Source organism: Bos javanicus, chromosome 17, assembly GCF_032452875.1.
Source record: "Bos javanicus breed banteng chromosome 17, ARS-OSU_banteng_1.0, whole genome shotgun sequence".
Taxonomy (NCBI): Eukaryota; Metazoa; Chordata; class Mammalia; order Artiodactyla; family Bovidae; genus Bos; species Bos javanicus.
Genome location: NC_083884.1, coordinates 52,662,190 through 52,675,049, shown reverse-complemented (window position 1 = coordinate 52,675,049; position 12,860 = coordinate 52,662,190). Strand labels below are relative to the sequence as shown.

The 12,860-nt window shown below is 41.5% G+C and overlaps 1 protein-coding gene across 2 annotated transcripts; it reads left to right on the top strand.

Moving 5' to 3' along the window:
* The first annotated feature begins 1,603 nt into the window (after positions 1-1,603).
* TMED2 (transmembrane p24 trafficking protein 2) lies at positions 1,604-11,056 on the top strand. Of its 2 annotated transcripts, XM_061384609.1 has the most exons (5): positions 1,620-1,908; positions 3,611-3,803; positions 4,195-4,215; positions 6,189-6,296; positions 9,542-11,056. In XM_061384609.1, exons 1-5 carry the CDS (start codon positions 1,729-1,731, stop codon positions 9,664-9,666), a joined length of 627 nt encoding a protein of 208 aa, XP_061240593.1. In that variant the 5' UTR covers positions 1,620-1,728; the 3' UTR covers positions 9,667-11,056. The 2 variants fall into 2 exon arrangements, with proteins under 2 accessions (XP_061240594.1, XP_061240593.1); XM_061384610.1 differs by lacking the exon at positions 4,195-4,215 and having other exon boundaries at positions 1,604-1,908.
* Positions 11,057-12,860: the final 1,804 nt, after the last annotated feature.

Here is a 12,860-nt window from a genome sequence, read left to right as displayed (position 1 = left end):
AAGGTCACACAGCTATGTGCAAAGCTGGAGTAACAACCCAGATCTCCTCACGCTCAGGCCAGTTCAGTGAACTTGCTATGTCAACTACCATGTCATGGGTGAGGTTTTTTGGTGGGGCTTCCCTGGTGGCTCAGAGGGTAAAGCGTCTGCCTGCAATGCAGGAGACCTGGGTTCGATCGCTGGGTCAGGAAGAACCCCTGGCGAAGTAAATGGCACCCCACTCCAGTACTCTTGCCTGGAAAATCCCATGGACAAAAATCCCATGGACAGAGAAGCCTGGTAGACTACAGTCCATGGGATCGCAAAGAGTCAGTCACAGCTGAGCGACTTCACTTTCTTTATGGTAGGGCCTGAGAGCACAGCACACAAGCACAGGTATGCCAAGACTAGTGCCTCGGGAGTGACAGACTGGTGATTGACTGTAACTCTAAGCACAGAGGAAGGGGCTAGTATTGTGCAGGAGGAAGTCTAGAGCTGACATTTGAGTTGGGTTTTGAGGGATGTGTAGGAGTACCTCAGGAGGCAAAGGGTGGGGGGAAAATTGTCTTAGTAGCTGGCAATATTTAAGGGGCTGCAGGGTGTCAGCAAGACTTTTGGGGAGGTGAGAGACTTCTAATTTAGGAGGATGTGGAGAAGGCAATGGCACCCCACTCCAGTACTCTTGCCTGGAGAATCCCATGGACGGAGGAGCCTGGTAGGCTGCAGTCCATGGGGTCGCTAAGAGTCGGACACGACTGAGCGACTTCACTTTCACTTTTCACTTTCATGCATTGGAGAAGGAAATGGCAACCCGCTCTGGTGTTCTTGCCTGGAGAATCCCAGGAACTGCAGAGCCTAGTGGGCTGCCGTCTATGGGGTCGCACAGAGTCGGACACGACTGAAGCGACTTAGCAGCAGCAGCAGCCAAGGTAAAATTTTTGTGTGTGTATGTGGTTGTATTATAGACATACAGTAAAGCAAAAAATATGGAGCACTACTCAAGTATATAGCTTGAGCTTTTAAAAAAAGCATATGTAAACACTCGTGTATCCATCATTTAGTGACGATATGATATAATATTTCCAATATCGCAGAAGTTTCCCTCGTTCCCCTTCCCAATCTATACGCACCCCCGTCTTTTCCCCGGTTTTTTCTGAACATAAAAGTTCAAACCCTTTGGCTTCAGCCCCATCTCCTCCTTATATTCCTATTGCTACCTCCAAATCTTCCGCTGTCTTTATGGATAATCCTAAGAGTGTCTCGCATGAGGCAGAGGAGGTTTCTTGATATTATCGCTTTCTATTGGAGAAGGAAATGGCAACTCACTCCAGTATTCTTGCCTGGAGAATCCCAGGGACAGAGGAGCCTAGTGGGCTGCGGTCTATGGGGTCGCACAGAGTCGGACACGACTGAAGCGACTTAGTAGCAGCAGCAGCAGCATGGCCCACGGAAATTTAGGCAGTACGTGAATGGAAGTAGTGACGGAGACGATGGTTTCTGGTCCTTCTGAGCCACCGTCCAGGCTCGAGACGCGCGGAGTAGTCTTGTCCCTCGGCGGCCGCCGTGCGTCCGTTACGTGGCAGCTACGGGCTCCCGCCAATCCGCGGCGCCCGCATCAGCCCCCTCGGGTGGCGCAGCCGGAAGGGGCGGAGCTGAGGCGGCGGCGGCTGAGAAGGCAGCGGTGGCGGCAGCGACGACGGCGGCTCTGGAGGCCGCAGTCCCGGTCCTGGCTTCGGCCCCAGCCCCACCATGGTGACGCTTGCTGAGCTGCTGGTGCTCCTGGCCGCCCTCCTGGCCACGGCCTCGGGCTACTTCGTCAGCATTGACGCGCATGCAGAGGAGTGCTTCTTCGAGCGGGTCACCTCGGGCACCAAGATGGGCCTCATCTTTGAGGTGGCCGAGGGCGGCTTCCTGGACATCGACGTGGAGGTGCGGGCGCGCTGCCCGAGGCGGGGGCCCGCGGCCGCTCGGGGGTTGGCGGCGCCCGGGGCCCGCGCGGGGCCAGCGTGGAGAGCGGGACCCGGAGGCCGCTATCCGAGTCCTGGGAGGGGCCCGGGCCGCCACCCGGCGACCCCCTAACGTCCCTTTCCCTCGCACCCGCCCGGTTTCCGAGCTCCGCTCGGGAGATGGAACCGTTGCTTGGCTGCTTTGGATTCTCAGCTTGAACGGCTGGTTCCCCTTGGAACCTCTCGCCGAGCTTTGTCTACCAGGCGCCGCGTGTCATCTCCGGGCCCAGGAGGCGCTACACAGTCTTGTTTAGCTGATGGCAGGTCTCGATCCGGGCAGCAGCTGCTTCCCTTCCTAGCGCGAATTAAAGTTGGGACGTGGCATGGAAACTTCTGAAAAAGTAAATCGGAAGCTGTTGAGGAATGCTAGGTAGACGTTCGTGTTGTGTTTGCCTTTATTTTTCGTAGAAACGACCCGAGTTAACCCATTCTTACGCAGGCCTTCGGATACCTCGTTTAGTCATCTCTGATTAAGAGAGTGGAGTTGGGTTATGCGTTTTAGAAGTGATTGCAGTGAAAGTATCTGTGGAGAAAACGGAAAATCGTTTTAAGAAACCAGCAGTCCCTAAATTTTGTCCTATATCATTTTCTTTAAGCCAAAAAAAATTACTCGCTTCTAACTTTTTTAAGGAAACCAGGTGGAATGAATATTTAAACCTACCGGTTAGCATGGTTAATTGTCTCTATGGGTTTTTCCATCTAACAGTTAACGTCAGCAGAGTTACACAAAACAAGTGAAGTTCAGAAATAAGGGGATAATGGAGGTAATAACTGTTAAAATTAGCTAAGCTCTTAAGAGATCAGGTCTTTCAGTCTGCAGGTGGCACGGGCTTCATAAGAGGAACTGCTTGAGCAAGGTCTAACGACTGATTTCGAGCACACTGGGATGAGAACATGGGTCTCTGAATTTCCAGGCTAATCTTTTTCCTTAAGTCTTCAGGCATATAAGATAAAGCAGATTCCTTTACCAGTAAGCAGTAATCAGTCAGGAAAAACCTCGATGTGTAGGCTTACTCAAAGTTCTTAGTTTTAAAAGAGATTTCTTTTTTGTTGTTTTGATATTAATAGCTACATATTTGTCTGTTGGCGGTATTGGGCCACTTGAAGACAAGTGTATGGTGTGGTTTCTGTTTCTGATTGCTTTATTAAGTTGGAAAATTAAGACAAATGTAGTCAGAGTTGAAAGGTATTCAGGGAGCCTTGTTTCTTAAATGGGAGAACTGTAGCCCAAAGAGATCACTGTCACTAACTGAAGTGGATGGACGTTGAGGTTCCTTTTTCCTAGCGAATGTTTGGTTGTCAGTAGACATCACTTAACAATTTTATTTTTAAAATTATTATTTAATGAAGTATAGTTGCTTTACAATGTTGTATTAGTTTCTCCTGTAAAGCAAAGTGAATCAGCTATAGGTATACAGGTATCCCTTTTTTTGGATTTTTTTCCCTTTTAGGTCACCACAGAGTATTGAGTAGAGTTCCTTGTACAATAGGTTCTCATTAGGTTATCTGTTTTATACACAGTATCAGTAGTATATCTGCATCAATCCCAATCTCCCAATTTATTCCCTCCTCATTTATTATTTTGAATCTTTTGAGTATCTCATGAATTTCTCTTCTGCCTCCAGATTACAGGACCTGATAATAAAGGAATTTATAAAGGAGACCGGGAGTCCAGTGGGAAATACACATTTGCTGCTCACATGGATGGAACATATAAGTTTTGTTTTAGCAATAGGATGTCTACCATGACTCCAAAAATAGTGATGTTCACCATTGATATCGGGGAAGCCCCCAAAGGACAAGACATGGAAACAGAAGGTGAGATGAACATTCTGAAGATTTATATCCCTTTCTCAGAGTTAATATTAATCCTGTACATTTTCTCCACCTGAATGTAGTATTTATTTTTGATGACTTATTTTAGGTTTACTGACTGTCATTACAACCAAAAACCTTTTGTGAAATATACTTTTCATTTATCCAGATCTTCTAATTAACAAAAAGAAATGATTGGAGGTTCATGTTTATGTTTAGTTCTTTCCAGTTGCCATTTCTGGCAGCAGGCAGGTTACACATATCCTAGGTGGTTGTTCTGTTAATTTGCCTACGCTAGTATATGCATCTTTAGTTGCTCATTTGTATAAATGACTACTTTAGCTAAACTTCTTGTTTTTGTATGTGTGTGTTTATATCTTACACTCTTCTTCAGGTGGTGGAGATACCTGGGATGGTATGTGGATTATTTTCTGACAGTCTTTATGCATATTTTTGTTGCCTACTGTCTTAATTTCTGCTTTCCTTTCTAACCTCAGTCTGTTAGCATGACAGTGTTTTTTCTCCTAGTTTAAAAAAACCCTACAACTAATTTAGAGTTTTAGAGTGATTATTTTTTGGTGGTTTTTATTTTGTTACATGAGACAGAGGTAGGTCATGTGAAACTTGGTTAGACGTGAAATGCAGTTCTAGGAGCCACGTCTACCCTAGATAAGGTGACAAAAGCTTTCTCAGACGTATGTTGCAGGTGGATTAATTTTTCTTGCTCGGCTTATCAGCAGTGAGCCCTAAGTTGATTCTTCTGGATAAATCGTTTACCAGGAGCCTGCACATAAGGATTTTTTGGCCGGGGACTGGGGTGGGGTGGGCCGGGGGGCCATAGTATATTTCAGGACTTTTGGAAATTAGTAGTTTATTTCATAGTATTAATGTGATATAATTTGCCCTAGATAGCACTTCATAGAGTATTTACATAAGTAAGGTGAACTCTTTTTAGGTTTTGAAATCTATAGAATTTAAAGAATCATACTACTCAGAAATTTCTGTGCTTGCTTTTCAAGGCCATTTGCAGTTCAGGACTTGGCTAATTGTCAAGGAAAATTAGTTTCGAGGGGCTTTGACTTTTTTCGTTTTCTGGAAAATAGTCCTTTCTAAACAGTTGGCTATTTAAATGTTGGCTGGTGAGTGCGAATATTTTCCTTAAATAATCCTTTAACATGATGTTTAACAGTCTCGCTTTTGCCTGTTCATGTTGGTGAATGACAGCTATAAAATCAAGCTTTCCTCTAAAGCAGTGGTTCTCAGGATGTTTTTTGCTCCCCAGGGTATACTTGGCAATATCTAGAAACATTTTTGATTTTCCTGAATAGGTTGGTGGTTGTACACTGTATCGGACACTTTCCCACCACAGAGAAATTATGTGGTCTAAAATGTCCACACTGCTTCTCCTGAGAAACTCTGCTCTAAAGGTTCCACCTAGTGCATGGGCTTCTGACATGAAGCTGGTGAGAGATGATTTGCGATTCCAGCCCAGCTGCCTTAAAATGGTAGAGGCTTTTGGCTTCTCATAAGAAATTTAGGATTATTTGTGGCAGTTTGGAATTCTAGATGAGGCTGGATCTTGGGCAATAGTGAATAGACTCCTCTGATGGCAGTCTTCCCTTGTGGTATATTTTTTTCCTACCTATTTGTACATTGCCGTAATACAGCCTTACCTATAAACATACACTTTCTTCAGAACTGTTTACCTTGCTAAAGAGACTGCCTGGTTCTAGACCTTGAGCAGTTGAGAACTTGTATTTTCACTTGCAGTGTCTGCTAAATTTCCCACTGTAGTGAAATGATTGCTTTGACTATAGTAGTAGAATGTTGAATTGGTACAGATTTTCCCTAGAACATCTTCATGTTTTTTTCTGCTTAGCTCCATAAAGATTAAAAGGCAGCTTTGATACTTTTCCTAAATTAACATTAGAGTTACATGATTTTCAAGAGTAGATTTTTATTTAGTTTAAATATTGTTATTTGTAGGATTATTACTAGGGTGTTATTACGGTTTTGTTTAATTTGTATTTTGTGCCCCTCCTCCATCTTTTTTTTAATCTCCCCTATGGTTGGCAGTGAGTCTGGTGAACTTCACTTAACAATTTCTTAGAAGACATTTCTTAGGGCTATGTTCCTTTAGTTCGTAAATGTTGTATAGCATTTTTCCTACTCTGACAGAGGTTTCTCTACTGGGAATGAACTTTTTAAAAATTCTTGGGGGATTAAATTGTCATCAGTGGTCCAAAATGATGTCTGAGTCATTTGTGAAAAATAGCTGCTTTTGTATGCCTTCTCTGGAGGAGGTGTTTGTTTTTTTTCCTGGTTTTAAGAATTTTTCAAAAAGAGATTTCCAAATATGTTCTAATCCATTTTCAAATCCTTTTGTAGCTCACCAGAACAAGCTAGAAGAAATGATTAATGAGCTCGCAGTGGCGATGACAGCTGTGAAGCATGAACAGGAATACATGGAAGTTCGAGAGAGAATACACAGAGCAAGTAAGTTAATGCTTTTGACTTTGCAGCAGTATCTGAGGGCCATGAAATGGTGACCTGTATTACCCAAGAGCTGGATTGTGTCTTCCTCATTTGGAAATTTTGGACACATAAACATATTAAGGGGTTGACTTTTAAAAAGCACCTATGCAAAGATATTTGAGTATATACATTTGTTTGTAGAGCTTTGTGTTAGACTAATTTATTATTGGGACATTGATTCTAAACCAAACAAGGCTGTTTAGATTCAGCACTAGCTTTTATGAGTTTTAAAAAATGAGTGGTCAGCTAGGGAGTAAGCTAATGGTTTTCATAAAGCAGAAAAGAAAAACAAAAAATGGACATTACGTTGGTTTTAAATCCGATATCTGAAGTTTTTGTGATCAATAATCATGCCGAGGCTTAGCTGTTTTTCTAAAACCTGGGGTATGGTTTAATTAAAATAAAAAGCATTAAAACATGAATAGAGGTATTCACCAGGTAAAGCTCAGTTTGGGTCCCAAGTTTGCAAACTGGAAGCTGTGAGTGTGTTTGTCTTCAGAAACATTGATAATTGGAATCCCACCCTAGGTTGCAAAGCCTGTTTTAACCCGTGGCATAGCACTAATTATGATACTTTTGCGTTTAAAATTAAAGAGGTACCATATTGATCCACAGACGAGATGATTGTATTTTAGACCCAAGTCCACACCTGTCCAGTGTCTTCGTCCTTCAGGTCACCCTTGGGGATGGGCCTCACTGGGCGTGAGCTCGTCTGTAAATGCAAAGTGGCTTTTGTGCGAAGTCTTTGTTCTGAAGGTGGGATAGGGAGTGGAGGGAGGAGTGACTCAAATAGATGAGAACAGGTTGAATTTCTCCAAGATGTAGTTTGTGTTCTTCCCACCCTCTTGCCTCCATTCTTGCCAGTGATGGAAAGGCATCTTTAGGACGTAGAGCCCAGACTTCACCTCTGCCTGGGAGAATAAAGAGTTCATGTGACGGACTGGACAGGTGCCTCTGTTCTTACCTTTTTGGGGTGGATTGGGGCATGAGATGGACTGAGGCTTATATGCAGCCACTCTTGCCTCTTCCACCTCATTCCTTCTCCTGGCCTGTGCTCTTAATCTTCTCACCTTCTAGGATCCCTACCTTCTCTCCATCACCTGTTGGTTATTTTTCTCCCAGGAGGGGGCCAGCCCATTCTGTGATGAGAAGGGCTCAGAACCCTCACTGCTTTGTAGCTCAGCTAGCACAGCAGCCAGAGGAAGCCCCCATCTTCTGGTGTCTGGAGGCATCCGACCTTTTTCTCTCATCCTTAATTTGAGTGGAGATACTCCTGAATTTGTTTCACAAACAAAATAGAATTTTAGACATTCAGTCTGATTTTATAAATCCAATAGTTCCCACAATGTTTATTTTTTGTATATCTTCTTATAGCACTCACTCCTCAGAGATGGCTATAATGAGATTTTTTTTTAAAACTACAGTGTTGTAATAGTACTGTTTTTAGATCAGGCTAATGTGTGAACCAAGCTTCCCTGGTGGCTCAGTGGTAAAGAGTCCTCCTGCCAATGCGGAAGACTTGGGTTCAATCTCTGGATCGGGAAGATCTGGAGAAAGAAATGGCAACCTATTCCAGTATTCTTGCCTGGGAAATCTCACAGACAGAAGAGCCTGGTGGGCTAGAGTCCATGGGGGCGCAAAAGAATCAGACACGACTTAGTAACTAAACAACAACAACAAGTATGTGAATGACATGAGAACAGTATCTTATGTACACATTTTCTTTGATGATTGCTTTCCTGTTATATGCTTCAGTGTGTTCTATTTAAGTTTAAAGATGCATTTTTCTGTTATTGAAGGGAGAGATAAATACTTGTTTTTATACGGTTAAGATGCTAGTCATTAAGTTATGCTAGAAATGAATTATAAAGTTTGCTGCTGCTGCTGCTGCTAAGTCGCTTTAGTCATGTCCGACTCTGCGACCCCAGAGACAGCAGCCCACCAGGCTCGCCCATCCCTGGGGTTCTCCGGGCAAGAACACTGGAGTGGGTTGCCATTTCCTTCTCCAATGCATGAAAGTGAAAAGTGAAAGTGAAGTCGCTCAGTCGTATCCGACTCTTAGCGACCCCATGGACTGCAGCCCACCAGGCTCCTCCGTCCGTGGGATTTTCCAGGCAAGAGTACTGGAGTGGGGTGCCATTGCTTTCTCCGTATAAAGTTTGCAGCAGAAGTAAATTTCATGCCATGGAATGAACATTAAAATTTCAGTGTTGGTGGTTTTTGGAATTCTAGTTAATAGTTTTGGGCATTTGTCTATTCTTACTCTGGGGGAAAAAAGTCATTTTCTTTCCTTGAGTAAGTATAACTTATCTTTCTGGAGTCATTTAATTGATTTTCACTTCTTTTCGAGTGATCATTAGTCCAGCAGTTACTGCAATTCTAGTTTCTCTTTTTATAAATGATACATATACCTGTAAATATATGCCAGTTACTTATTCATCTCTCTTAATTGCTAATTATAATTGTTTTTAGTGTTGGCCATTTGCAGAAAAATGAGAAACTACCCAGTAGTTTTTAAAAGTTAAGGAATTTGATCAGGAACTTGAAAGAATGTCACATAAATTGAGGGCAATAAATTAATACAGCCATACTATTCCTTTGACCAATTTCGTAGCTTACAAATGGGGTAAATCCTGTAACTAGTTTAAGTTTGTCTGGTAATAGCTGCCAGCATTGGTCTGTGAAACTGAGAAACCTTTCGATCTAGAACCAATGCCAAATACATAGTGAGTGCTCAATAAATACTGAATAAATGTTTAAAGAAAAGGCACTTTGAAACATTTTAACTTAGTAGGTAGTGCTTCTTGGGTAACTTATCTTGAAAGAATAAGGTTAAATTTTCTGATTCAGCAAAAAGGATTCTAATATTAGAGGACTTTGTATGTGTGAAAGAGAGAAGGTTGGATTGGGTTTTAACTCTAGAATGTGACCGTGGGCAAGTCATTTCTTCTCTGTTCTCATGCATAAGCAGAGTGGACTTGACTGCTCCATTAATCTTCAAGGTCTCATTTAAATGTAAAACTCTGCTTTTAAGTATGTTTAAGTGCTTGGGGACAAAAGTCAAAGGTATTCTGAATACTGTGAATGTTGTGTAAAGTATTAACTTTGACATGAAGTTAAGACTAGGGGGTAATTTTGGATGTCTGTGCTTTTTCTTTTCTTTTGTTTGTTTTGGTGGTTAAATTTTGTTTGTTTGTCCTCAACAGTCAATGACAACACAAACAGCAGAGTGGTCCTTTGGTCCTTCTTTGAAGCTCTTGTTCTAGTTGCCATGACATTGGGACAGATCTACTACCTGAAGAGATTCTTCGAAGTCCGGAGGGTTGTTTAAAAGCCTTTTCCCCATAATCCCAAATTCATAATTCACTGTTTACCATAATAATGTCATTAGTTTCTATGTTTTTATTTTCTGAACTATATCTTCACAGCTTGTTTCTTTGTGATTAATAGATACTGGGGGAAAACACTTTTTTAGGAAAGCTATAGTGAAAATTTGACATTTGATTGGCATAAATTCATATTTGAATTCTGCCTCCATTATACAGGCCCTCCCAAAACTCAAACACTATAAGCCGAATATAGGTGTAGAGTCCTTAGTTTTCTTTCCTTTTATTTTCATTATAAAATACAGTTTGTTCAGGATAGTACTTTACTAAAAGGACTCTCTTCTTGGAATCCCTTATCCTACAGTTCAGGTCATTAGAAAGATTCATTTTGTTGAGAAACAACAATCTGAATCTTGACATTTTCTATCCAGCTTGATGGTAGAGCTCTGTGACTAGAGTATGTGACCAGGTTGGTACTTTTATACTTTGTCTATCTTGTTTTTGCTTTAAAGATAAGACTTAAACCAACAACCTTTACCCACCCCTCCAAAGTTTCACTTTGAACCTTAGAACTCAATCACCTCCACTTAAAATTGTTGACACAAGCAGCTAATAACCATTTTTTGGTTTCTGCCTAACCTTGTAAGAAGTCTATTAAAGCCAGTTCTCTTGGGTGTTGTAGCAAACGGTCCACTCTGCTTATGCATGAGAACAGTGAAGACATGACTTTCCTTTCCATGCTGGCGCATCCACCTTCTCTACTCTTGGCATGTAGGAGGTATGCATTAATGTAATTGGAAAAATCTGGATTTCCGATGCCAAAGGGTTAAAGCCTCTTGGATGTCTTTGCGGTGATTTGCAGCCACTATTTTATTTTTGATCAGTGGCATTTTGGCCACTGTTTAATTAGGGTACTGAACATCACTGTCAGTACTAGGGTTTTTGTTTTTCTTGGGTCTTTTTTGGCACATGTGAATTTTGTTTTGTATAGAACGAAACGACTTTCTTTTGGTCTCTGATAATGGGTTTAAAAATCAAGGAGCATCTGGTTTTATTGTGGGGATGATCCGGATTATGTTGTGACTGATGTATATTGGTTACTTGTACATTTTTTTTTGGATCTTTGCAAGGGGAAAACTACAAGTAACGAGTTTTGTATAATTAAATTTGTTATAGGTTTTCATGTTCAGGGTAAACAATTTTTCAACCTTGGGTGAAAATACTTGCAACAGTTTAAGGTGACTGAGTTTTATCTTAGGACAACTGTTGCATGCCAATTTGTGTGCGTGTGTGTGTGCAAACACTTCAAAATTGAGTTAAAAGATGTAAATTTAAAATTGGTTGTGTATCTGATCTGCCCCAGGTTCAGTAAATAAACAGTTCTTTTTAAAAACAGTCTTGGTATTCTGTGTTTTATGTATTTATGATTAATTCACATTTGTTAAATACCAGCTTTCTAATCAAAGCTGAAATGAGACGTCATGTTTTCCCAGTAATGATGCCTATTATAAACATCTGTTACTTTTTATGTCTGTAAACTTGATAATAGTAAACACGAATCCAATTTTAGGTTTCCCTGTGTGGTTTCTTTGATGGGTCAGTATTAACATCTGAAATATTTTTTTCTTTGGAACAAGTTTATTTTAACTCAGCCACCTGGTTTATGGTAGTCGGTAGTAAATTTAAAAGGGATTAAATGATTGACCCAAGCCTCACAGACGAGTGACTGATGTGACCAGAATCTAGATGTCTGCCTTTAGGAACCGTTCTTCTTCCTCTATTACACTAAGGGCCTGCTGGTAATAAAACTACGGTTTATCCAGCACCCATGCTAAGTGCTTTAGGTGGTCTGTCTCATTTATTTCTCAAAACATCCATTACCTTGGGTACTGTTATAATCCTCATTATGGAAATAAAGTCTTGGAAAAGATCCCCATATCAGAAAATGAGTAAGTAGACTCCCAAATGCAAATGCAGCTATGCTGTTTCCCTCTGTCTTTGCTTTCAGACCTGCTTGGGAATAGCTGTCAAAGGCATTTTAAGGATGTGATGATCCCATTAAAGTGAAAATGTTGCCTCAGGCTTTACTCTCACCTAGTTTGAGATGACTGCACTTTACATTACTCCCATTTACTCATACTTTGGCCACCTCATGCCAAAGAGTTGACTTGTTGGAAAAGACCCTGATGCTGGGAGGGATTGGGGGCAGGAGGAGAAGTGGGGGATGACAGAGGATGAGGTGGCTGGATGGCATCACCGACTCGATGAACATGAATTTGGGTGGACTCCGGGAGTTGGTGATGGACAGGGAGGCCTGGCGTGCTGCAATTCATGGGATCGCAAGGAGTCGGACACGACTGAGCGACTGAACTGAAGTGAAAATATTTGGGTGACTGCCTGGTGCTACCAGTTGTAGTCACTGAAATGAAATAGAGGAAAATTCCCTTTATCCCACTTTTAGTGGGGGAGATGAGCCTAGTCATATAAATTATATGGCATATTAATAATGTGTTATGGGGGAAAGTAAAAAAGGGCAAACAGTTTTTGCCGGAGTCCAGCTCCAGCAGCCAGGGATTCAACCTGAAAAGATGAACGGTGTTGGCGATGAGGCAGCCTTTCAGTTTTCTTTTGGACTGTCTGTTTATTTCAAGTTTAAGATTCTCTTTTATACTTTTATAAAAACATTAGGCCAGAGGTTTGACATTTTCAGTTCCCCCTCTCCCAGATTTATCATCTCCATAAATCATTGTTGCTCTTCAGAGTTCCTACTTCAGTGATTGTCTCAGAATCAGCCTTTTCATCTAATTATCTACCTCCTTTCTGTGTCCTATAGTTGGGATTACATTGTAACTCATGCTACATTCCTCAGTTTACTACTTATCTTCCTAAATCCTGTTTGCCTCTAACATCCTGAGCTCTTTATCTCTTAAAAAGGCTTCTAGCTATAGTGTCTCTAAAAATTCCTAACTTCTATAAGCTCTATAAAATATGCTAACTTTACAACATTCCTTAAATCTTTAACTTCTGTTTTAATTATTTCTAAGCCCTAAATTCAGTAAACTCCTTTGCCATAAACATTCTCCTCACAGGATTGCTTCAGATAGCAATCCCTCCCATGGCCTCAAGCTACAGTCTACGTGCTCATCCTGGAACACTCTTTTGTAAAAGTCCTTGAACAAATATCAGTGGTTAACTTTGA